At 45.4% G+C, this 24349-nt stretch overlaps 1 protein-coding gene across 2 annotated transcripts; it reads right to left on the bottom strand.

Moving 5' to 3' along the window:
• Nucleotides 1-2939: 2939 nt before the first annotated feature.
• PPIE (peptidylprolyl isomerase E) lies at nt 2940-23259 on the bottom strand. 2 transcript variants are annotated; one of them, XM_001365171.5, is made up of 10 exons: nt 23157-23259; nt 20515-20613; nt 18887-18930; nt 16854-16880; nt 11304-11385; nt 10143-10243; nt 7733-7856; nt 6205-6390; nt 5326-5468; nt 2940-3334 (listed from the first exon to the last, which is right to left on the bottom strand). In XM_001365171.5, exons 1-10 carry the CDS (start codon nt 23185-23187, stop codon nt 3266-3268), a joined length of 906 nt encoding a protein of 301 aa, XP_001365208.1. In that variant the 5' UTR covers nt 23188-23259; the 3' UTR covers nt 2940-3265. The 2 variants fall into 2 exon arrangements, with proteins under 2 accessions (XP_001365208.1, XP_007492898.1); XM_007492836.3 differs by lacking the exons at nt 18887-18930; nt 20515-20613; nt 23157-23259 and adding an exon at nt 15327-15410 and having other exon boundaries at nt 16854-16870.
• Nucleotides 23260-24349: the final 1090 nt, after the last annotated feature.

Here is a 24349-nt window from a genome sequence, read left to right on the forward strand (position 1 = left end):
CACTTAACCCCCACTGCTTAGTCCTTATTGCTCTTCTACCTTGGATTCTTAGTATGAATTCTAAGGCAAAAGGTACTGGTCTTAAGGGAAAGAAAATTCCAGCTTGTTACCTCTAGGCCCATTGGTTCAGCATGCAGTCACAGCTAGGTCTACTAGCTCAGATCAAGAAACACATGCATAAACTTTCAGAAACTCTTCCCTTTTCCCCCTTCTTTCTTTTAAACTCTTACTTTTTGTCTTAGTAACAATTCTTAGACAGAAGGGCAAGGATCGGGCTAACGATTAGGATTAAGTAATTTGCCCGGTCTTAGTGCAGATTTGAACCCCGGTTCCCCCAACTCTAGGCCTGGCACTTTATCCACTGGGCCACCTCGCTGCCTCATTTTTGTTTTTTCTTTCAAACCTTTTCTGTCCTAGTAGCAACTCAGAGGCAGAAGGGCCGTTGTTTAGTTCCTGTCACTGTTTTCCAAGAAAACATGTTGGCATTGGAGCCATGACATTAGTTATCTTGTATTTCAATGGAAGCAAAAGAATCTAGTAGCAATCGGCATAAGAAATGGGCTGGTCTTAGAAGCTGGCCACCCAACAAAACCTGTCTCTGGTGATGGATGGATGGATGGACAGGCGGACAGCGGTGATAGATGATGGATGGAGATAAGGTTAGGTAGATCGGACAGGATACGTATATGGATGGATGCGTGAATGGACCGATAGATAAACTGACTGATTTGGATATTGATGGCCCTTCTGAGCTGAAGCAAGGCCTGAAGATCTCTAGAAACAGAGATGAGTTGGCAAGAGCTCCTCTCACCCAGCTCTTCCTTTCATGGATGAGGAAGCCGAGGCACCGAGACTAAGGGACTTGCTCCCAGGTAAAATGTAAACCCAGGTCCTGGGATTCCTCTTCAGTGATCTGCTTGACAGGCCAAGGTTCCTGGGCTCAGGACTAGCCACCGATGCAGGAGGGCATCCCCTTCCTCCCTAGGCCAGATGGGATTTGGTGATGTTTGAGCGGGCGGTTCCGCTTTTTGGAATCCTGAAGTGCTCAGTCGAGATCTTGGACCCACCCCCTCCCCTTCATAGACAAATACTGTTTGGCATGCCCAGCTGTTTGCAGTCCCACTGCCACCCACGTGTGGCCTCTGCAGGCAGCTGTGATGGACATGAATGTTTCCCCCAGACGCGGGGGAGGCCAGTTTGTTGAGGACAGAATGGAGAGAAACAGGTTTAGGGAGGGGATGTACTTTTTTTTGACAGCTGGAAGGAGAGTCGTCTTTCCCTTGCTGTGAAAGAGCTGTGTAGACCAGGATTGGCCTAGGCCCCGTGGCGGCTGGCAAGCTGAGGCACCGATGAGCCCCAAACCCAGCTCTGTCCTCCGGAGGCCTGAAATGGACTTTGCCAAGTACGCGTTCCCCCAAGCTCCTTGCAGGAAACAATCTGACTCCTGAAAGGAATGAGGGGAGGATGAACCCCTCTTTCTAGGGCCCCAGCCTTTGCAGAGAAGGGAGCCGGGCCAGGGATCAGTACCCGAGGATGCCACAGCCCGGCGGCTTCTATCGATTGCTCTCAGAGTACGCTGGGGAGGGGAAAGCCAGGGTGGGCGAGGGCCAGGAATCTTGGGGTTTGGTGAGGCCAGACTCACCCTGCACCATGTGCTATGGTAGAAGGAAAGCTGAGTTGGTGTCCTGGCTCTGGCCTGCACGAGTGAGGAGACCGTCACCTTTCCAAGTGTTTCCTCATCTGAAAAATGGGTCCAGTAAACTCACAGTAGTGGAGAAAGGACTCTGCCAACCCTCTATAGCAATGGGAGTGGTGAGCACTGGTCGGGAAGGCCCTGTGAGGGGAAAGGGAAAATGTCCTGTGATCCAGGGAGCTGGTGGGTATAGACAGGAAAAGGGTGAGGAAGCCAAAGGAGCAGCTGCCAGAACCAAGGCTGCTGGGAAGGGAAGGGAGCAGGGCCAGCCAAGAGCCGGTGGTTAGGGCGTGCTGGCACACCCAGCTTCTACACTCAGTGGGCGACTGATTCCAGGCAGATCCAAAGTCGGGGGCTCTGCACTCGGGCATTCCCTGAGGGGCTAGGCCTGGGGGGAAAGATGGGGGGGGGGGTCTCTCCTTCTCTCCCTGCATCGGGGCCCAGACTGGCACAGGCAGATGAGTGTCGCCCAAATGCCAGACTTCGTGCCGTGGCCCCTGACGAGGAGGGAGGATGGCAGGAAGGGTCTCCTCGGGTCAGCAGGGGGTCAGGCCCGGGAGAGTCGAGGCAGGGATGGAGGGAGGTGCTGGTCCTGACAGGCGCTGCTCTGGGGAAAGCGGCATTGTGTGAAGGACCCGCTTCCTGTGCCATTCAATCAGGATTACGTCCCTCCCCGAGCGAACGCCGGCAAACCCTGTTTCCCAGAGAGGCAGAGCCCAGCTGTGTGGTGGGGCCTCGGCTGACCTCCAGACACGGGGCCGGGAGGCAGGGAAGCTCGGCCAGATGGAAGGAGCTGCCGAGCGTCTGGGTCAGAGGACGACGGGCTCCCCTGAAGCAGAGCAGCTCCTGCTTGTGCTGGGACGCCCAGTCCCACAGCCAGGCAGTGACTGAGGCAAGATGGGTACTCGGGCTTACTGACCCAAGGCTCCTCGCTACTTTCGAATGTTACCTGGCAAAGAGGCTCTTGAGTTTCAACCTGTCAAATGGGGGTCCTACAAGTTAGTGCTGTAAAGGCCCTTAGAAACCCCTTGTTTGGCCCTACCCTTTCCGGGTAAAGAAGCAGGGCCTGGACCAGAGAAGCGACTCCCTTCAGATCCCGAAGGAGTCAGGGCAGTCCAGGCTCCCCAGGACAAATGCCCCACCCCTCGTGGCACGGCTGGGGAGTCGTGCCATAGACACAAGGGCTATTCCAGGATGACCGCTGGTCTGTCTATGGCAACATCTCCACAAAGGGATCTAGCACAAATAGAAAAATTAGAATTTATTTTTACAAAATAAAAATGACCCCCAAAACCATCCTTGCAGAACTAGAAAAGGCCCAAAGCGAGAGGCTCCTGAGGCCAGGACGGTCACTAAGCCCATCTGCCATCTTCTCCCCTGGTTCTCCCCAAGGTTTCTCGGTTTCCACAGCCACACTGGGCTAAAGTGCCCACGAGAAAGGCCGGGAGGCTGCCGAGCTTCGGGCCACCCTTCACCAGGAGGCCGAGCCACTGCCAGCCCGGGCATCCCAAGTCTCCTTCCGGCTCACTTCCACCCCATCAGCTCAGTCCAGGAAGAGAAGGAAGGGAGGCCTCACACGTACTCTCCGCAGTCAGAGATGATCACTTTCTGTTTGGGCTTCCCATCTTTGCTGCCTTGAGCCTGTCAATGCAACAGGAAACACGAAGTGAAGGAACCATTTCCAACCCAGGAGCCCCTCCCCGAGCAGCCCTCTACCGGGTGTGCCGGACCCTGGCCTTGGCCAGATGGGAACGCCGTCAAAGGAGGCCACAGAGAACATGGGCCAAGGACGTCGGCCACAGGGACGACTCATTCTCGAGGGCCTAAAGCGAGTCTCCCTCTGCTCCTGAGTAACAGCCCCATCTATAGGGGCCCCTTTAGGTCTGCCTTTCTTAGCCTGGAGGGATGAGAAAGCACAAGGACAGGGGGAGCCAGATGGCCTGGAGACAGGAGGTCCTGGGCTCTAATCTGGCCTCAGACACTGCCTAGCTGTGTGACTCTGGCCAAGTCACTTCACCCCCCATTGCCCATCCCTTACTGATACTTGGTATTGATTTTAAGACAGAGTTAAGGCTTATTTTTAAAAAAGAAGAAAAAATGAAGTGTGAGGATCATTCCCAATTCAGGGATGAAAGGTGTCTGGCTTCTGCGGCAGCCACAACCTCCTCCTCTTCTGCGAGGGCCAGACCAGACCTTGTACAGAGGATAGGACAAAGGAAGGAGGCCGGCCGGGGCCCCACACTGTTCTGAGGGTCACCGGCCTAAGCCCCAAGTTTCACCGAGTATGAACTCCTGCATGAACGTACAAAAAGACGTCACAGAGAGTCTCCGGCCTCAACTGACCTCAGTCAGCAATCCCTCCCTGCCCACCATGCTGCCAGAGCCAGCCCGGAGGAGGCTGCAGGGAACACAAACACGCACAGACAGACAGACACCAGACACACACATGCCCTCATCAGGGAGTTGGGGGGAGCACAGCTCTCTCGTTGTGCTCACGAGGGAGGGAGTCTGACGAGGGCGACCCTTGGCGTGAACAAAGCACAGAGCGGGCTCAGACTGAGCACTCTAATCAGGCCCAAGCAGAGCACTTGCTAGGAAAGAGTATGAGATCAAGCCAGAAAAGTCACTGGGGCCCACCACATGGAAGGCCTCGAACATCAGACTAAGGAGTTGGGAATTTATATTGTAGGCAGGGAGGAGCCACTGAAAGCTCTTTAGGAAAGAACGGATATAATCAGAGCTATCCTTTATATATGTTTTTAAATTGTCATTCATTCATTTAGTTATTTTTGGCAAACAGGGTGAAGTGACTTCCCCAGGGTTAGCCATCTAGAAGGCGTCTGAGGCCACATTTGAAAGCCGTCTATCCACTGCACATCCTTCTGAACAGGGTTCTTAACTAGGGTCATGAATGGATTTCAGGGGGTTCGTGAACTTGGATGGGGAAAAGCTCCCATTTTTACTTTACTAACCTTGACCTGAAATTGAGCATTTCCTTCAGTTCTAAATGTAGGCCACAAACCACAGTGGAGTTAGAAGAAATCACAGATCAGCTCCTATCTCACAGTTATTCCAAAATCTCAAAAGGTCTTTCCACTCCTCATTACTTCCAAATAACTGCAGGGGTAAGATCTGCCTCCAGGCCGCCTATGAGGGCAGCCTTCTCCGCTGCGCGCTGTACCTGCAGAGCCCTGGCTCTGATGTTTCTGTATATTTGACTCATGTGGTTAAGAACATAATTCTGAGAAGTGGGTCACAGGTTTCACTAGTTTGCCAAAGGGGACCATGAGACAAAAAAGGCTAAAGCAAACACCTGCTTTCACAAATGGCTCTGGGGAGAGCATGCGATCTGAATCGCGGGGAGGAAGAAGCTGCAAGTGAAGAGATGAGGCAGGCGGCAGTTGTAAAAACCCAGGTAGAAGATGGTAACGGTCCGAATGAGAGCAGGGGCAGTGAGGATGGAAAGGAGGGGATGAACGGAAGACAAACTGAGAAGGGAGAATTAATAAGCCGGGGTGTGGAGAGGGAGGAAGGGAACAGTGGGGTGGTTGTGACAGTAATAGAGATAAGGAAGCCAGGAGGGATGAGAAGGTCTGAGGAGGAAAGTGCTGAGTCAGATCCTGTTTTCCTACCTCAATCTTCTGTACCACATCCATGCCTTCAGTGACTTCGCCAAAGACCACATGCTTCCCATCCAGCCAGTCTGTCTTGTCACAAGTAATGAAGAACTGGGAGCCATTGGTATTTGGACCAGAATTTGCCATGGAGAGTAGCCCTGGGGAAAGAAGGCAGAAGCACTTCAGCTGTTTCCCAGGAGAAGCGCCAGCCCAGGCACACAGTTCCTCTCAAACTATTCCAATGTTTCCCTTTAACAATCTCAATATCTTCTTACAACTGGACAATCAAGCCAAGAAACAAACCCCAGCATTCCTTTCTCCCTGGAGAGGCTGCTTTGTTTTGTTTTGGAGGAAGAGAAGTAAACAGGAAGGAAGAATGAGGAAACCACATACTGGTAGATTAAACACTTTTCTTAATTGTATATACTACCAAGAGCATCATTCAGCTCAGTCCTCATAGTAAAATGTGGGTGTCTGTCTAGATACATCCACACGGGCAGATCGATCCTTAAAAGGAGCTGTGATTTGCTTAGGGTGGTTGATCCTTCCACCGATATAGCACACCACCCTTCCATGCCACCTACGATGGCTTCCATGAGGTGTGAGGGATAAAATAGTACATGAGCTGGTGATCAAAGAGCCCCTCAGCACTGAGCTGGGCCAGGGCTCTGATAACTTCGAGTCTGTCTGACATGGGCCCTGCCAGCACTGGTGGTCCACTGACAGAGCCTCTGGGAACAGAATATCTGGGGGCGTGTATAGACATAAGCACGTGCATATGGATATTTCAATACTTTACAGCATTCACACTTTCATTCAAAGATATTAAACTATAATCTGGTCTCATGTTTCCTAGAAAATGAGGGCCCATGAAAGTCACAGGTTTATTCCTACCTGGTCCTGTATGTTTCAGAATGAAGTTCTCATCATCAAACTTTTTTCCATAGATAGATTTACCCCCAGTGCCATTGTGGTTGGTGAAATCCCCTGCCTGACACATGAACTGGGGGATGATACGGTGGAAACTGCTTCCCTTGAAGCCAAAGCCTTTTTCATGGGTGCATAGACAACGGAAATTCTCTGGTGTAGGAAAATGAAATAAGTTTAGTTTAGTAAAATGTTATTTTTCTTTAAGAACTTACACTGAAAAGATTCTTGATTTCCCCAACTGACAAATGGTCAAAGGATATGAATGGGCTGTTTTCAGATAAAGAAATCAAAAAATCAATAAGCACATGAAAAAGTGTTCTAAATCCTTCCTAATTGGAGAAATGCAAATCCAAACAACTCTGAGGTACCACCTCACACCTAGCAGATTGGCCAATATGACAGTAAAGGAAAATAATAAATGTTAGCTGGGATGCGACAAAATTGGGACATTAATGCACTGCTGGTAGAGCTGTGAATTGATCCAACCATTCTGGAGGGCAATTTGGAACTATGCCCAAAGGGCGATAAAAGACTGTCTGCCATTTGGTCTAGCCATAGCACTGCTGGGTTTGTACCCCAAAGAGATAATAAGGAAAAAGACTTGTACAAGAATATTCATAGCTGCACTCTTTGTGTTAGCAAAAAAATGGAAAATGAGGAGGTGTCTATCAATTGGGGAATGGCTGAACAAATTGTGGTATCTGATGGTGATGGAATTCTATTGTGCAATAAGGGACAATAAACTGCTTGATTTCTACGTGAACTAGAAAGATCTCCACAAACTTATGTGGAATGAAATGAGCAGAAGCAGGAGAACATTGTACACAGTAACTGAAACATTATGAGACGATCAAAAGTAATCAACTTTGCTACTAATAGCGATGCAACGATCCAGGATGATCCTGAGGGACTTATGAGAAAGAACACTATCCACATCAAGAGAACGAACTATTGGGATAGAAACACAGAAGGAAAACATTTGATTTATCACTTATCTCGGTATAGGATGTGGGGTTTTGGTTTTAAAAGATTGCTCTATTACAAAAATGAATAATATGGAAATGGGTTTTGAGTGATAATACATGCATAACCCAGTGGAATTGCTTGTCAGCTCTGGGAAGGGAGAGGGAAAGAACATGAATCATGTAACCATGGAAAAATACTTTAAAAATAAAATAAAAAAGATTCTTGATTAATAACTCTCTGGTCCCCTCCTCTCCTTTCCTCTCCCCACATCTTAACCCCCAATCACTATCCCCAGTATTAGGTTGTGAAGAAGGGTTAGACTTGTCCTCCTTAGGTTACAGAAAAGCAGGTTTTGGATCAAAAGGAGGAAAAGGAGAATTATCCAAAATGCAATGGGCCCCTCTTATAAGAGAATGAGAGTCCCGTGCCACTGAAGGCCTTCAAGGATATTCTGGATAATCATTCACCAGGGATGCTGTAGAAGGCAGTTATAACTTGGGTAGAAGGAAGGGCAACTTGCTTTTACCTACTGTCATGGGAACAATATCAGAGCGCAGAAGCATTTGGATTCGCCCAGCAGGCTTGTTTCCAATCTTGATATCCATGTACACCTGAGGATTTGCTCTAGCCTTTTTGGCTGGGGGCTCTCCCTAGGGAAGGGTAAAAAAAATTTTTTTAAATCTTGACATTAATAATTGTTTCTCATTGTGAGCAAATAAGTTTTCTTCAGATTTCTCTCTCTCTCTCAGACCAGTACATACCTACAATAAGACTTCTCAATATCTTGAAAAATAAAAAACAAATTTTTTGAGCACCGTTTCACTATACCGAGGACCTCTCCCCACTCATTTTGTCAAAAAAAGGTACTCTTTACCTGAGAAGATGTATATGAACACATGCCAAGTGAAATGAGTAAAACCAGGTGAACATTGTACACAGCAATAATGTAAGGACGTAGTTATTCTCATCAAGACATCTAAGACAATGACTACAGACCTGTGGTGAAAGATGCTATTTCCAAAGAAAGAACTGATGAACTCTGTATGCAGAATGAAGCATACTTTAAAACTAAAATCCTTACTTTCCATCGAATCATAAGCATTGAGAAGGGCAGTGAGGGCCAGGTAATCAGGGTAAAGTGATCCATTCAGGGTCACACAGCTAGGAAGTATCTGAGGCCAGATTTGAATTCAGATTCTCCCCGACTCCAAGCCTGGCTCTCTATTCACTGAGGTATCCTTGCTGCTCCATAAAACATATTTTTAATTTTTTTCTTATTTTATTTGATTTTGTTTGGGTTTTCTTTTTGCCATAGTTAGCAGAGAAATATGCTTTGCATGACTTCACCGGATAATTAATATCTAATTGCTTGACATCTCAAGGAGAGCCATGAGAGAGGAAGAGAATCTGGAACTCAAACAATTTTTTAAATGATTGCTTTAAAAAATTATTTTTTTACATGTAATTGGGAAATATTTAATGAAAATTTTTAAAAATAATTTTTCAAAAAGATTCTTTTAGGGAAACTAGGGAGCTCAGTAAAATCAGGCCTGGAAATGGAAAGTTCTGGGTTCAAATCTAGACTCAGATGTGACCCTGGACAAGTCACTTAACCCTAATTGCCTGGTCCTTACCACTCTTCTGTCTTGGAACTGTGGGGTTTTCCTTAATGGACTTCCCTGACCAGCAGGGTCCCACAAGGGAAGGGGCTCACCTTTGTGATGGGACCCAAGGAGAGGTAGGAACCAGGGTGGAAATGAAAGACACGGACAAGTCAGTGGTTGGATAGGGCAGGCAATCCCTATGATACTCCCTTTGATAGGAGAGTATGAGTACAAAGGAACACAAAAAAGGTAGATGAGGAGATTAAGATAGGAAATGCAGGCCGAGATGATTACAGCCTCGGGGAAGGAGAAGGTCAAGAGGAGAGAGAGACATAGTCATTGAGGAGCCCAGTGGAGCTCCATGGAAGGGAGAAAGGCCAAGAGGAAGTTCATGGGATTGCCTCTGAATTTATTCCTGTCCTGCTTGGGCGGTACTCCCAAGCACGTAGTAACACGTCACAAAGTATAGACAATTAAGATTGGGTGGCAAGGTAGAGGGAACACCTTTGGGCGTGTAGACTGCAAACCCGCTTTCCCGGGGAATTGAGTCCGAGCATGTTAATGAGTTTGTCTTAGCCAAGGGCCGCATGGCCAGTTCAAGGTTACATTCACAAGCCTCCTTGGTATAACCTTATGCTTGGAGACACAGTAGCCATACAGTCATTTATATTTCATAGATGTGAATATGCTTGGGATGCTATAGGAACCAATTGGTTCCAAGACAGAAGGTAAGGATTTTTAAAAAATTCCCAAAATATGAAGTCAGAGCAATACAGATATTCAATAAATGCATGCTCACATCATATACTGTTCCCCTTGGCTCTCAATGACTCCAAAGCTTAAAGGAGGTCTATGTCTTATCAGATCACAGCCACAAACCAGGGCCTTTGTGCCCTTGAAAATTCCCACACTTAAGAGGCTCCTAGCATTATAAAGCATAAGTTGATGTCCCACCTCCAAGTTCTCTCCCATCCCAGGCAGTTAGGCAGCACAGTGGATAGGGTACTGGAGTCAAGAAGATCTGAATTCAAATCCAGACAGACACTTATGAGCTATATTACCCAAGTCACTTAATCTTTGTCCCAGTTTCTTCAAATGTAAAAGAAAAAAAGAGGGAGATAACAATAGTATCTATTTCAGAAGGTTATTGTGAAGATGATATAAAAGAAGAGTTGTAGAAGGGCTTAGCAGTGCCTGGCACCCTATAGAAGCTTAATAAATGCTTGTTCCTGTCCCTTCCCATTCCACCCTTCTTCATCTGACATAACCCATCTCAAAAGCACTATAATTTATTCAGTCTCTACTCAGAAAGGCTTGGGCCCTGTTATTTACCTCCTGGGCTTCCGACTTGGGAGGCTCTGATGCCCCTTCTTCTTTATTCTCCTCAAGTGTCTTCCCAGAAAATTTCTTCAACCACTCATCATCTGACCACACTGGGTGAAAAGAAAAGAAACCGCACCAATGGTATGAGGGCCAGAACAGTGAGTGACCACTAAGTGGGGATGTCCATTTCATGACTGCTTTAGTCATCCAGTAAAGGGGACAATTTGTCCTCGCAGCTGGATAGAAAAAAGGCTAATCGTGGAAAATTTCATCTCTTCTTTATTTGAAGAGAAAACAGTTCTTAGCATTAGGAAGGATGGAGCAAAGGGGCCAAGCCAGTCCCTTGGAAATAGGACAGTCACTTCTTGGGAGGGTTGGTCCCAGCACCACTTGTCCTTGAGATATGTGACGTAAGTATAAGTGTCTGCTCACAACAGAAAAGCAGCCAAGCCATTGGAGGGAGCTCTGGCCTGGGAAGCCTCAATATTCATCTCTGAGACTCCTCTTAGTCACTCTGCAGCCTAAGGCAAAGGACCTGCCAAACTCTAAGCTTCAATTTTCTTAACCCTAGAATTGGGATGGAGATTCTTGTGCTTTCTACCTCACACAGTGGCTGTTAACAAATGCATTCTATAAACCCTAAAGGACTACACAAAAAAAAAAAAGGTGATTTTTTACACATCTCTAATTAGCATCAAACTGCAAATCACAGATAGGAAATAAAGAAATTAACTTTTCCTTTCAAGTAGCAACAATTTGTATATTTTTGCTCTAAAGAGAAGTCAGTTTTTCTTGCTCATTATCCTTTTATCATTATAACAAAATAGTTTGTGGCAGGAGAGTCCTGTTCAGAAACATCAGCCACAGAGAAGAGGTAAAAATGCTCCAAAACAAACTCAAGGACATCCTTGGGAAATTGACAATTAGTCTCTTTTCTTTCCTCCTTCTTCTTTTAAAGGCCATTCCTTACCTTCTGTGTTAGAATCAATACTAAGTAATGGTCCCAAGGTAGAAGAGCAGTAAGGGCTAGGCAACTGGGGTTAAGTGACTTGCCCACTGTCACAAAGCTAAGAAATATCTAAGGCCATATTTGAACCCAAGACCAACCATCTCTAGACCTGACTCTACCCAATGAGCCACTAGCTATCCCCAATTAGTCCTTTCACTCACCTGGTCTGGAAGAGCCTTCTTTAATTTTCATTGGTTTAGCCAAATTGACCCGAATTGTTCTTCCAAAGAGCTCAGACTCATTCTAAAAGGAATGAGAGTAAAACTGAAATACAGTTGATACTGTGAGGTTTAAGCTGATGAAAAGGGATTAAAAAAAGGAGGGCTTCTTAACTCTGTCCACTACTCCCTGAAGGTAATTTTTGCCTGCTCAGGGCTCCCTTTCTCCTGGGGCTGGCAGGCTTCTCAGTTCCCTTCTCAATTCTCTGCTGTCCCAATCCCTCAAGGCCAGAGACATGGAGAGAAGCACAAGCGCCCTCCTTTTGTTCCAGCCTCCTTCCCTACCTGCCTCTTCCACAAGAGCTTGGAAAAACCCCATTCCATTCCACAGAAGGAAGGACCCTGGCTCCAGAATTGGAAGACCCAGGGCCAAATGCTATCTCCGCTATTACCTAACCCAGGCAGGATCCCACTAGCTTCATCAAAGGAGGGAGGGCACCAAGGCCTCTTCTGACTAAAGATCTGCACTCTCCCTCCTCTCCTCACATTTGGTGAAATCAAGCTTCCCCCAAAAGGCCAAATATTTAGCCAGCTGGATAGTTCTGAATCCTGGGGCTGTTGCACACTGCCTCCGTGACGCTGGACAAGCCTTCCAAGCTCCTTATTCCCTCACTGAGTCGGGCCGAGATGCTCTCTAAATGCTGAGTCTAGACTTCTGGCGGTCTCTCTTCCAGGGCTTGGAGACAGAACCAGGACTCCTTCCGTGCTCCCCATGTACACTTTTTATCCCTCACTCAGCTGCTTTCACTTTTTTCACCTTTCATCCCTTGCAGTTCCTGCCTCCCAGTAAACTAATCTCTCCTGTTCCCTGGCACGCTCCCACCTTTTTCTATGAAGTGGCTCACAACGTTCCTCTCCATCCCCTCTCTGCAGGCATCTTGGGAGATCTTACAGCCACCCACACTGTGGGCCTTCTACAATCCTCTCCTTGTGTTCGATTCTGGGCGCTACACTGGGAAGGACAGTGGCAGGCTGGTGTACACTAGAGTGGCTGTCCGGAAGAGTGAGGGGATAGAAGGCCTTGAAAGAACTATGGATATTTGGCCTAGAGAAGAGAACGCTCGAGTGGGGGGATGTGATGACGGCTCTCTTGAGTTACCTAACAGGCAGTCATATGGGAGAAAATGGGTTTATTCTGAGAGCCCCTACAGGGCAGAATTAAGGGAAAACGGGAGAAGTTACAGAAGGGCAGAGGTAGGCTTCTGGTAAGAAAAACCTAACAATTGTTGCTTAGTTAATTAATCATGTCCAACTCTATGTGACCCTACTTGGGATTTTCTTGGCAAAGATACTGGAGTGGTTTGCCACTTCCTTCTCTAGCGCATTTTATAGATGAGTAAACTAAGGCCAACAGGGTATATCGACTTGCCCAGGATTGCACAGTGAGTACATGTCTGAAGCTGGATTTGAACTCTGGGCCTGAGCACATGGGCTGACATCCCCTAACAACTAGAGGTGTGCAGAAGAGGTAGTAGGTTGGTTCCTCACTCCCTCCACCCCTGACTTAAGGTCAAGGGGAAGCTGGGCGACCATTTGTTTGTTCAGGGTTCCTCTTCAGTTATAGACTGGACAAAATGACCTCTGAGGGCTTTTAAGAATCTGTTTTCCTGGAGGCAGCTGGGTAGCTCAGTGGATGGAGAGCCAGGCCTAGAGATGGAAGGTCCTGGGTTCAAATCTGGCCTCAGACACTTCCCAGCTGTGTGACCCTGGGCAAGTCCCTTGACCCCCATTGCCTAGCCCTGACCACTCTTCTGCCTTGGAACCAATACACAGTATTGACTCCAAGACAGAAGGTAAGGGTTAAAAAAAAAAAAAGAATCTGTTATCCTTCCTACCTCCTGTGACCTCTCCCCTCCCTCTTCTCCAGCCACTCACCATCAGGGTGTATGTGCCTGGGAGCTCATCCCCTCAACTCAAGATCCTGAGTCTGAAATTCCATCCTCTGACCACACTCCCCTGTTCTTCCACCTCTCTTAGTCCTCCCATACCTGTTCTTCACCCTTACAGGCCCAGTCGCCTGACTTTTCCTTATTTGCCCAGTCCAGAAAGCCAGTTCTTATCTCTCATTTCCCACCCCACCCAGGCCTGACCCTATAATTAACAATGTCAGTAAGACTCTTTCTCCATAGTCAAGCCCCTGGACAACCTGACCTTTTAGCACTTCCACCTGCAACCCTTTAAGCTGGGGCAACTCCTACGCTCTGCCCTCCTCCACTTCCAAGGGGCCGACTGCTCCCCGAGAAAGTCAGGTCACTTAAATGAATGAACCAACCACAAAGGGATGTTTTCCAGTTTTGTCTAAGCCTTCACTAATGTAATGCTTTTTTTTTTACTTCTGATTCTCTATCACTATCTCTACAAGAACTGTCCAAGCCTTCTCTCAAATTCCCAACTACAAACCCTCCTTATTCATTCTAATCACATTCTCACCAGTCATCTTCAGCTCCCTATGCCACTCCTCTAAAAGTTAACATTAAGTGGGGCAGCTAGGGGCTCAGTGGATAGAGCCAGGTCTGAAGTTGGGAGGTCCTGGGTGCAAATGTGGCCATAGACACTTCCTAGCTGTGTAACTCTGGGCAAGTCATTTAATCCCCACCACCCAGCCCTTACTGCTTTTTTTTTTTTTTTAATATATTTTATTTGATCATTTCCAAGCATTATTCGTTAAAGACATAGATCATTTTCTTTTCCTCCCCCCCACCCTTACTGCTTTTCTGCCTTCTATAATGGAACATAAGGGTTAAAAAAATAATAATAATAAGCACCTACTGTGTGCCAGGCATCATGCTAAGCACTTTATAAGCATTCCCTCATATGATGCTCACAACCATGTCGGGTGGTAGGTGCTTTGGGACTTCCATTTTGCAACTAGAGAAACTAAGGCAAACAGAATTAAGGAATTTGCTCAGTCACACAGCTAGTTAAGTGTCTGAGGCTAGATTTGAACTCGGGTGCCCCTGACTCCAGGCTTAGCATTCTATCCATCAGCAGCACCAGCTGGCTTTCTCTGAAGTCATACAAAAGAGCAACATAAATATAAAGTAAACCGAGTCAACACTAGGTGGCAAGAGAACTTGGGATGACGCCAAGTACCAAGGCCGACGCTGCTGCCACCCTGTCATCAGTTTACAACGGGCAACTATAAAATGGAAAGTGACATGCTATCAGTGGCAATCACACTATTTGGAGAGTTTGCTTAACATGATTTCTGGGAATGTACTTTGTAGGGTTTAGATGGGAAGTGTTTGCTGTATTGAATCAAACATATATTGATACATTAAGAAAAAAAAATAAAAAGTGGCATTCCCCGAGGTCAGTCCTTGGGTGTCCTGCACACTTTCTTCACTGCACCCCATCCCATGACTTTGTTACCTCTCTCTTTTGGGGATTTTCCCAAATGACCACTTTTCCTGCCAACTTTTCTCAGAGTTCTCCTATTGGATACCTTCACATCATGGAATGGAATAACAGGTCAAATGGGTAAGAGAAGTGGGGATGAAGGAAGACAATGTTGCTCATGTGCTGGTTTGAATCTGTCATTCAAATTCAACAAGTTTAAAGCCAAATCTATTGGCCCCCCCACCCCCACCCCCACAGCTCCCTGGCCTCCTAACTTGATTAACAGCATCACCATCCTTGACAGGTGAGTCAGTTAATTCCTCTTCCTCTCCATCAGTCTAGGAACCCAATCAGAGGCCAGAGCTGGTGGGTTCCATGCCAACAAGATGGCTCAAATCTCCGTACTCCTGGTCACCCCCACGGCCCCTCATCTCTTATTGCCCATATGACTGAACTAGTGTGTTCTCCTTCCAATCCATCCTCTATCTCACTACCCACAGAATTTTCATGAGCTCTGATCCCATCACTGCTCCTTTACACAAAACCATCAGTGGCTCTCCAATGTCTGGGAATAAATCAGCTCCTGAGCTGGCACTGAAACCCCTTTACAATGTGGCTCCCACCTACCTTTCCGGCCTTATCTGCTAACACTCCCTTCGTGTTCTCCATGTTCCTGGCAGACTGGACTCCATGTTCATGCTACTACTCCATCTCCAGGATAGGAATAACAATAAAATACCTCTCATTTGCAGAGAACATTAAAACCTTTTAAGCCTGTTGAAGTCCCTCCCCTCCTTCAAGGATCAATTCAGGTATCTTATCTCCTTAAGCCTTTCTGACTCACTATTTCCCCCTGTACCTAAAAGTCATTTCTGGGACAGCCAGGAGGCAAAGAGGATAGAGTACTAGGCCTAAAGTTGAGAGGACCTGGGTTCAAATCTGGTCTTAGCAAGTCACTTAACCCTGTTTGCATAGCCCTTGCTCTTCTATCTTGGAATTAATAAGACAGAAAGTAAGGGTTTTAAAATAAAGAAATAAAAATCATATCTCCCTCCTTGAAGTCCTTCTAACATTTGGCTGGAATGATATACTTCCAATATACTTCCCAAAGGCTCCTTGACATGTGCTCTTTTGGTGGCAGATATCATTTCCCTCTAGTAGACATTAAGCTCCTAGAAAGCGGGGCTCATGGTCACATGTATCTTTGCGTACCCAGTGATTAGCAGTGTCTCATAGAGTAGAAATAAGTCTCAGCCCCTCTGCCCATGGGTTGTGCAACCTTGAGCCAGTCACTCAAACTTCCATTTTCTAGTATGTAAAATGGGAATGCCATTGCTTTTTCTGTCTTCCTAGTGGTAGATGCGGCATATAATGCTTGTCATAACTAAAAGCTATGATAATGCTATATTATAAACACACACTATTATCTGAAAGTTCATGTTTTCAGAGCTCCCCCTCTGCCAAGGTAGATCACAGCCCTCTCTAATTTGGCAGAAGGTCATTAAGAATGGCTTGAATGCAAATGTCATCCTTCTACAGCCAATGTGGTATGAGCCCTCTGACCTTACTCAACCAACAAAGTTTGCCCCAAGAGTCAAGATAGAAGTCTCTGGCCTATGTACACCTGGTATCAGAAGCAGAACTTGAACTCAGAGTATTCTTGACTCCAAAGTCAGCTCTCTATCTTCTATCCCAGGGGGTTCATTTTATCCTAAAGAACTACTCACAAGTTCCTCCAAGTGTTCTTGGGATTTCTCCCATTAATCTCACACATATACAAAGCATCTTGACCTTCCTCACAGAAGAAGCTTTCTTTGTGCTCACTGTGAAATGAAGATGGGTTTGGGAGTCTCTTTCCACAAGCCACCAAGTGCTATCAGGTTTTCAGGGCTGACCTAAAATAAGGCATGAGTAAGTGTGAAATCTACTTGGGTTCACTGTGCTCAGAAGTTACCAGGGGAAATGTCAAACTAAGTTAGTACAAAGTAACAGCGTTTAAGATAGTTATTTTTCACCAAAAGTCAAGGGCAGCTCTAAACTAGAGATAAACATTTTATATAGAGATTTGTTTAGTGGCCAGGAGATGACGTATGGATTCAAAAATTAGATAATGAAAACATAAAAAATGAAAGCAGTAAGGAATAGAATACATACCATGTTATCAATTGCTGCTGCTGCATCCTAAAAAGAGCAAATAAAAAAGTGAATTATAAATTGTAGAGACAAGGAAGTGCCATTGGGCATTAATAGCAAGCAGAAATTAGGATTTTTAAAAAAATTTTTTAAAAGGTTACCATTAACCATTCTCTCACATGATCTTCTAAGCAAAGTTCTGCACAGGCCCTCTTCTCTCTCTAGGTACAGATGATTCTCAAATCACTATTATCTAGGCCTAGTTTCTCCCTTGAACTACTATACCTCATACTAACTGCCAGCTGGATGTCTGGTAAATACTTCAAATTCAACATTCTGCCTCTAGAATATAAATTTCTCAGCCAAAAACTGGGAGACCTCCACAGGCTGGTTCACACCCCCCTTAGGTCCTAATTTGTATGACTCCTGCTGGAATGCTGGCTGTTCCCCATGCACAAGATGCATAGTGCCTACACTTCCTCCCCCTCCCCATACTCCTTGGAAGCCCAGCCCAGGACCTCCTCCTACCTTAGGCCTTTTCCTGGTTGGTATCCTCCAGGCTTCCCCAGCCCATCCCAAGCATCTTCCAGTGAATTGCTTTGTATTTACTTTCTTAGAGAGCTATTACCTCTACTCCAATAAAATGTAAGCTCCCCGAGGGCAGACAATCTTTTGTCTTTGTCTCCCTAGTCCTAGGAGTAGTACTGTCCAGCAGGTACCAGGCACCTCAAGGCTTCCCAAAATGAACCCAGACATCCCAGACAAGGTCTTTGGTCTGGGAGCAGGAACCTCTTTTATTGGGATCTCTATGAAAAACCCTCATTGGTAAAAACACCCTTCAAAAGGGACTCCAAGCAAGAATGGCTCATTTTGTAGTGTTGACTGGGAAAAAACGGAACTATTAAATAGTCAAAATCACTCTTTAATCACTGACATCACTATAGCTACAAAGGAAATGGGAGTGTTCAAACTACACTGACAGGATACAACCAAGCTTGGGAAAGGAATCATTGCTAAAGGCTAGGGTGTAAGAGAAGGGGCTGCTTACAAAGGATACTAAAGGATGGTTCCTGCCCAAGTTTGGATCTTCTTGGGAAAGTTTGGGTTTCCTAGATTCCATGTTGACCATAGCAAAGGGCAAAACTGGGGAAATCAAAGCTTTGGAAATCCTTTAAAACAGTGTTTGTCCTTCAACTAGATGGCCATGAAGAAAGAAGTCGTCAAATCTGGCCTCAGACACTTCCCAGCTGTGTGACCCTGGGCAAGTCACTTAATCCCCATTGCTAGCCCTTACCACTGCCTCGGAACCAATATTCAATATTGATTTTAAGATGGAAGGTAAGGGTTTAAAAAGAGAGAGGGGGCAGCTGTGTAGCTCAGTGGATTGAGAGCCAGGCCTAGAGAGGGAGGTCCTAGGTTCAAATCTGACCTCAGACACTTCCCAGCTGTGTGACCCTGGGTAAGTCACTTGACCCCCATTGCCTAGCCCTTACCACTCTTCTGCCTTGGAACTAAAACAGTATTGATTCCAAGATGGAAGGTAAAGGGGGGGGGGGTGATAGATAGAGGGGAAGGGGAGAGAGAAAGAGAGGGAGGGAGAGAGAGAGAGGGAGGGAGGGAGGGAGGGAGGGAGAGAGAGAGAGAGAGAGAGAAGTATAAAACAAGAAGGAAAAACAATATGAATCCCAGACAAATCCAGGGAACTTCAGAAAGCAAAGTGATGATGTCCAGAAAAATGATATGCGGCAGGGTCATAACGATAAAAAACAAACAAACCAAAAACACCCAACACACCAACATCCACCCCCAAACCACATGGTACAATTCCAATGTCCAAGAGAAGAGAAGAGAGAAGAAAATCCCCCTCCCTGCCTCATTATAGAGGAGGCCTATGGGTATGGAGCACTGCATATACTGCCAGTCATGTCATGGACTGGCTGGTTTTGCTGAACTGCATTTGTTTGTTCTAATAAGGGTAGTTCTTCAGGTACAGGGGAGGGATATACAGGAGGATAAAACTAGAAATGAAGAAAACTTTTGCTTATGTTTCTCACCTCTGCCAATTCAAATTCAACAAATGCAAATCCTCGGTGCTTTTCTAAGAGAATGAATACAAAGGAATAGTTACAATACAGTTACAATACGAAACATCATAAGACAAGGAGTTCAAGGGGAAAAGGAGAAAATGACAAAATCTGTATCAGAGAGTATTTGTTTTTTGTTCATTGTGGGGCAGCCAGGTGGTGCAATGGACAGAACACTAGGCATAGAGTCAGGAAGAGACTGGAGTTTAAATTTGACCTCAGACACTTACTAGCTATATGACCCTGGCCAAGTCACTTAACCCTGTTTGCCTTGGTTTCCTCATCTGTAAAATAAGCTGACAAAGGAAATGGCAAACCTCTCCAATATCTGCCAAGAAAACCCCAAATGGAGTCAGGAAGAACTGGACATGAATGAAACATCTTTATGCTATCTAGCCTAGTTAGGAATTGAGAGTATGCCAGGCCCGGAGAAATATATATATTTTTAATGTGGTTGTGAGAAAAGTACTCTACAGTGCTAGAGAACTACAGAAATAATAAAAAATTTCATATAATAATATGAAATTACTATCACAGCATGCACCTTTGGAGAATAAGGGAAAATCAAGGAAATACACTTGGCTGGGATGGGGGTCATACATCGGTCCTGGTGATGGAGCCACTTGCCCCTCACAGCCACCAGCTTTGCGCCATACTGCTGGGGAGGTCTGGGACCAATTAACTAGCACATTGATCAGAGACCCACAGGACAGAAAAGTGTGAATGCTTACCAAGCCTCCAATTTTAAGGGAATAATGGAGACTATACTTTAATTACATTCTCCTATACTTCCTAGCTGTGTGACCCTAGGCAAGTCACTTAACACCCACTGCGTAGCCCTTACCACTCTTCTGCCTTGAAACCAATATATAATATTGATTCTAAGACAGAAGGTAAAAGTTTAAAAAAATAAAATAAATTACATTCCCTTATTGTAATGCTTTTAATTTAAATAGTCAAACATGATTTAAAAAATGGTTTATAGGCCAAGACAGACTTCTTCTCAATCTAACACACTATCTATAAAGTAATATTTACTGAGTTTGCTTCAACTCCTATGCTATTGACACTTGGTATACAAAGGAAAGAACTGAGTAGCCTCTGCTGTCTGAGAGATTACAGTATTCAGAGGCAGAGTTAGGAGAGAGGATGTAGGGCTTGGAGAACAAGAAGTCCAACTGGGATAAAACAAAAGAGCAAAGCACTTGACATACTTTCTTTTGATTGAACCTCAGAAGAATACTGTGAGGCAGGTGCAATTGTTATCTTTCTTTTATAGATGAGGAATTGAGGCTCACTGAGGTGAAATGATTTGGCCAGAATGACCAAGCTCTTGGGTAACTGATGCAGGATCTGAATCCTGGCTGGCCTTCCTGACTCTCAGGCCAGTGCCCTAATGCACTGCTGACTCAGAGTAACTCTCTCCCCAGGTCTGACAGCACAAAACACTGATTCTTCATCTAAAGTGCAGCTGGTATTTTTGTACTGCCCCTCTCCCCAAGGTGTCCCAACAAATCCCAGATGGTTCCTTGATTTTCCTTGGCACTTCTGTAATTTTCTCCCTAAGATAATGGAAGAGACCCAATAATCATGCTCACCTGTTTCATAATCCAGTGGTATCTGAATGTCTGTGATGTCTCCAAAAGGAATAAAAGCAGCATGAAGGACCTTCTCATCCACCTCTTCTGCCAGCCCACCTGCAAATGAACCAAAGACACCCTTCTCTATTCTCCTTCATATATGCTATAGTCAGGCACATGGTTTAGGGAAGAAAGCTCAACCCAACGCAGCACCTCAGTGTCCTCATCTGAAAAAGGATGGATTTGGACTAAATGACATGCAATGTCCCTTAGGGTTTAAAGCTCCAAATCCATGACACTGTGTGTCAACAATGTGCTTGACTTGGAAACACAAAGACACAAATGACAATTCTATGCCCTCGCAAGGACCTTACATCTATGACAAGGAAACAATTTGTCTGCAATAACAAATAGTTAACATTTTACCTAGCAAGAGCTTCCTCTGTGCCAGGCACTGCACTAAGCACTCTACAATTATTATCTCATTTGATCCTCACAACAACCTTGGAAGGTAAGGGCTATTATTTTTTCATTTTACAATTGGAAAAATTGAGGCAATAATAGAGTAAGTTATTTGCTCTCAACATCACACAGTTAGTAAGTGTCTGAGGCGAGATTTGAAGTCAAATCTTCCTGACTTCAGACCTACTAGGCTACCTGCTACTCCAGAAAAAATCAGCTATGTAGAAGCATTCTCAAGAACCTCATCTCCAATCTCCCTGCCTCTACATGGTTGTTCTCCTTGCATGGAATGTACCTCCTCTTCCATCCTGACTCTTAGAATCCCTGTTTTCCCTCCCAATTCAGCTCACTGCACCTTCTATATACCCAGCCTTTTCAAAGCTTCTGCCACTATTAATGCCTTTCCCTCAAAATTATCTTGTGCTCATTTTATATTTTGCATATATTTATATATGTTCCTCTTGTCTCCTTAGGTAGACTGTAAGCTGCTGGGGGGGCAGGAACTGTTTGCCTTTTGTTTTTTGTAGTTCTTAGGGCCAAACACAAGATCTGGTCCAAAGTAGGAGAAGAATGAATGACAGTGCAGATGGATGCATACTACTATTTTTCATTTTTATTTTATTTGGGTGTGTTATTTTATTTTGGGGTTTTGGCTTTATGTAAGTATTCTCTCACAACTTGACCAACATGAAAATATGTTTTGCAGGACATACATGTATAAAACCAGATCAAATTGCTTATTCTCTCAGGGAAAAGGGAGGGAAGCAATTTTGGATCTCAAAATTTCAGGAAACATGTTAAAAATTGCTATTATATATAATTGAGGGAAAAAAATAAAATATTAACAACCAAAAGAATGAATGACACTGACAGATTTAGGAGAAAGTTTAATCTCAGTCAACAAAGGGCCCAGAAGAGAAGGGAGGAGGAGCCTATAAGTAGGTAGTGGACAGAAAGCTGGGCCTGGCTTCAGGAGTTCAAATCCAAGCTCAGGCACTTACTTGCTGTGTGACCCTGGAGGAAGTCACTTAACTAATCCAGTTTGCCTCAGTTTCCTCATTCAGTAAAATGAGCTGGAGAAGAAAATGGCAAATCACTCCAGTAACTTTACCAAGAAAACCAGCAAATGGAGTCACAAAGAATTGGACCCGATAGAAAACAACTGACCAACAACAAAACATAAATATTGAAGGTCTTTGGTTAACAATTTTTAGCGGTGAGCAAACATTTATTAAGTGCCTACTATGTTCTCTTAGACTCGGAGCTGGGGCAACCATCTTTTGCCTTTCTTTGTGCCTCCATCACTTAGAAGGTGCCTGGCACATAGTAGACACTTAATAAATGCTGGTGTGGACTGCACTTTGGGGGCCGAGTTTTGATACCCTCTGCTTTAGGTAACTCTTGAAGCTGGAGAGGCCAGTATACAGATGAATGGAATGCCCTCACCTGGAAGTTTCCTGACCCCATTCCCCCAAAGCCTGAGAGCAGCATGAGGCTGTGCAACTGAACAAGCATTTATTAAGAACCATTTAGGTGAGGGGCAGATGGGTGGCTCAGTGGATTGAGAGTCAGGCCAGAGACGGGAGGTTCTGGGTTCAAGTCACTCAGACATTTCCCAGCTGTGTGACCCTGATAAAGTAATTTAGCCCAAATTTCCTAGCCTTTACAGCTCTTAAGCCTCGGAACCAATATACAATATTGATTCTAAGACCGAAAGTAAGTGTTTAAAAAATAAAAGGTGCGCAGAGCAGAGGAAAATGCAGAATCCACTCCCTGCCCTCAAGGAACTCACATTCCAACAAGGAATACAAAAGAATGTAAAACAGGTAAAAATTAAGCCCAAATGAATGCTCAGAGAATCAAATTAGAATTCAGAGCGCACCGCCCGCAAAAGGAGCGCTTGCCCAGCCCCGAGGCCTCACCCCTAGGAGTCAGCATGCACCTGGCCCCGCCCATAAGCACTCAGCGAAGTCCGGGAGCCAACCCTTTCCCCACTGCAGCTTGTATAAGGTCTCGCGATAGCCTCGTCCGCTTCTCCTCCTAGTCTTGTCCTACCAGGCCTGAAGTACGGAGCCAGACTCCCCTCACTGGCCCAGCATTCTCAGGCCGAGTAGAAAATAAAGGAGGATGCTCCTAAAAGAACCATCCCGGACGGAACCTTGACCTCGGCCGAACTTGAAGACATAATTTCTACTCACCCACATAGAGAACTCGCTTGGTGGCGGCCATCTTGCGTCCGACTGCGTATCCGGAAGTCGGCGTCTCCCTCTGCCCTTATTTCCGCCCGGGCCTAGAAGGCCTCTTGCGCTAAGTTCCCCAAGGTCCCCCTGCTGCCTTAAGTCTGGTCGTGCTGAGAGGGGGCCTTGTGCGCCGGCGCAGCCTGAATAGTGAATGGGGTCTCAAATTGCGCCGGAGCCTTTTCCCGGGCGAAAGAGAACTGGGGAAAGGCTGGGAGCGAACTTCTTTTTAGTGTTTGCCGTAGCCTTAGGCTAATCACTTAGATTGAAAACGTGAAACTGACCAAAAAAAAAAATGTTAATGAGTCTCTGGCCTCGAGGAGTCTACATTCTAATTAAGGGAGTAGAAACTTTTTGAGCGACTATGATCCGGGAACCGGGGAACGCTTAGATGTCAAGGGGTATTCATCAACTGTATTGAGTTATTAAGTTATCATTAGTGGCCCTGTTCTAACTGGAAGGTCTCCCGAGGAGTGTACTAGGTCTTTGTGCTGGCAAAATGTTAGTTTTATCCACGACCTGAATGATGAAATAGATGGCATGCTTATCAAATTTGTGGCTTTTACCAATCTGGACGTGATGACTTGCTGGATAAGAAAAATCAGGATCCAAAAAGACCTCCAAGGTCCCAAACTCTGGAATGATTCTATCAAGATAAAAATGGGGAGTGTGGGGGGAGAGGAGCGGGAATGACCACCATCTTTAAGTGTTTGTAATAGAGGAAAGTCATGCATAATTTGATAGGCACTCTGGATTTTGGAAGGGCAGATTTCCAAGCGACCCGAGGAAGGATGGGTAGAATCTCATATATTAAACCGATGAGAAAAATAAATAAAAAAATTTAAAAACTTAAGAGGTGGAAAAGTTAATGAAATTCAGAAGATACCAAAGGAACAATTCTTATAGGGAGGGGGAATAAGTAATTCTTAAAAGACATTTAGAGAAAATGGGTGCAAAGGCAAACATGAATATAGTAAAAAAGCAAGGGGATGTTGTAAAACAGTTTCAGAAGAGGGGTGATGGCCTCAAGATACAGAATGAAAAACGCGTTTTTGAAGATATCAATATGGGAATTGGTTTTACTTTGCATATTAATGTCAACTGGAATCTAGAAACCCCCAACTTGAAGCTTAGTAAGATCTGATGAACCCCAA

The sequence above is a fragment of the Monodelphis domestica genome, chromosome 4, assembly GCF_027887165.1.
Source record: "Monodelphis domestica isolate mMonDom1 chromosome 4, mMonDom1.pri, whole genome shotgun sequence".
Lineage (NCBI taxonomy): Eukaryota > Metazoa > Chordata > Mammalia > Didelphimorphia > Didelphidae > Monodelphis > Monodelphis domestica.

Excerpts from the sequence above, each read along its gene's own strand:
- PPIE (XM_001365171.5), bottom strand. The coding sequence starts at position 23,187 with ATGGCCGCCACCAAGCGAGTTCTCTATGTGG. Across the intron at positions 16,881-18,886 it reads TTGAATTTGAATTGGCAGAG|GATGCAGCAGCAGCAATTGA; the intron begins GTGAGAAACATA and ends TGCTCTTTTTAG. Across the intron at positions 3,335-5,325 it reads ATGTGGTACAGAAGATTGAG|GCTCAAGGCAGCAAAGATGG; the intron begins GTAGGAAAACAG and ends TTGCATTGACAG.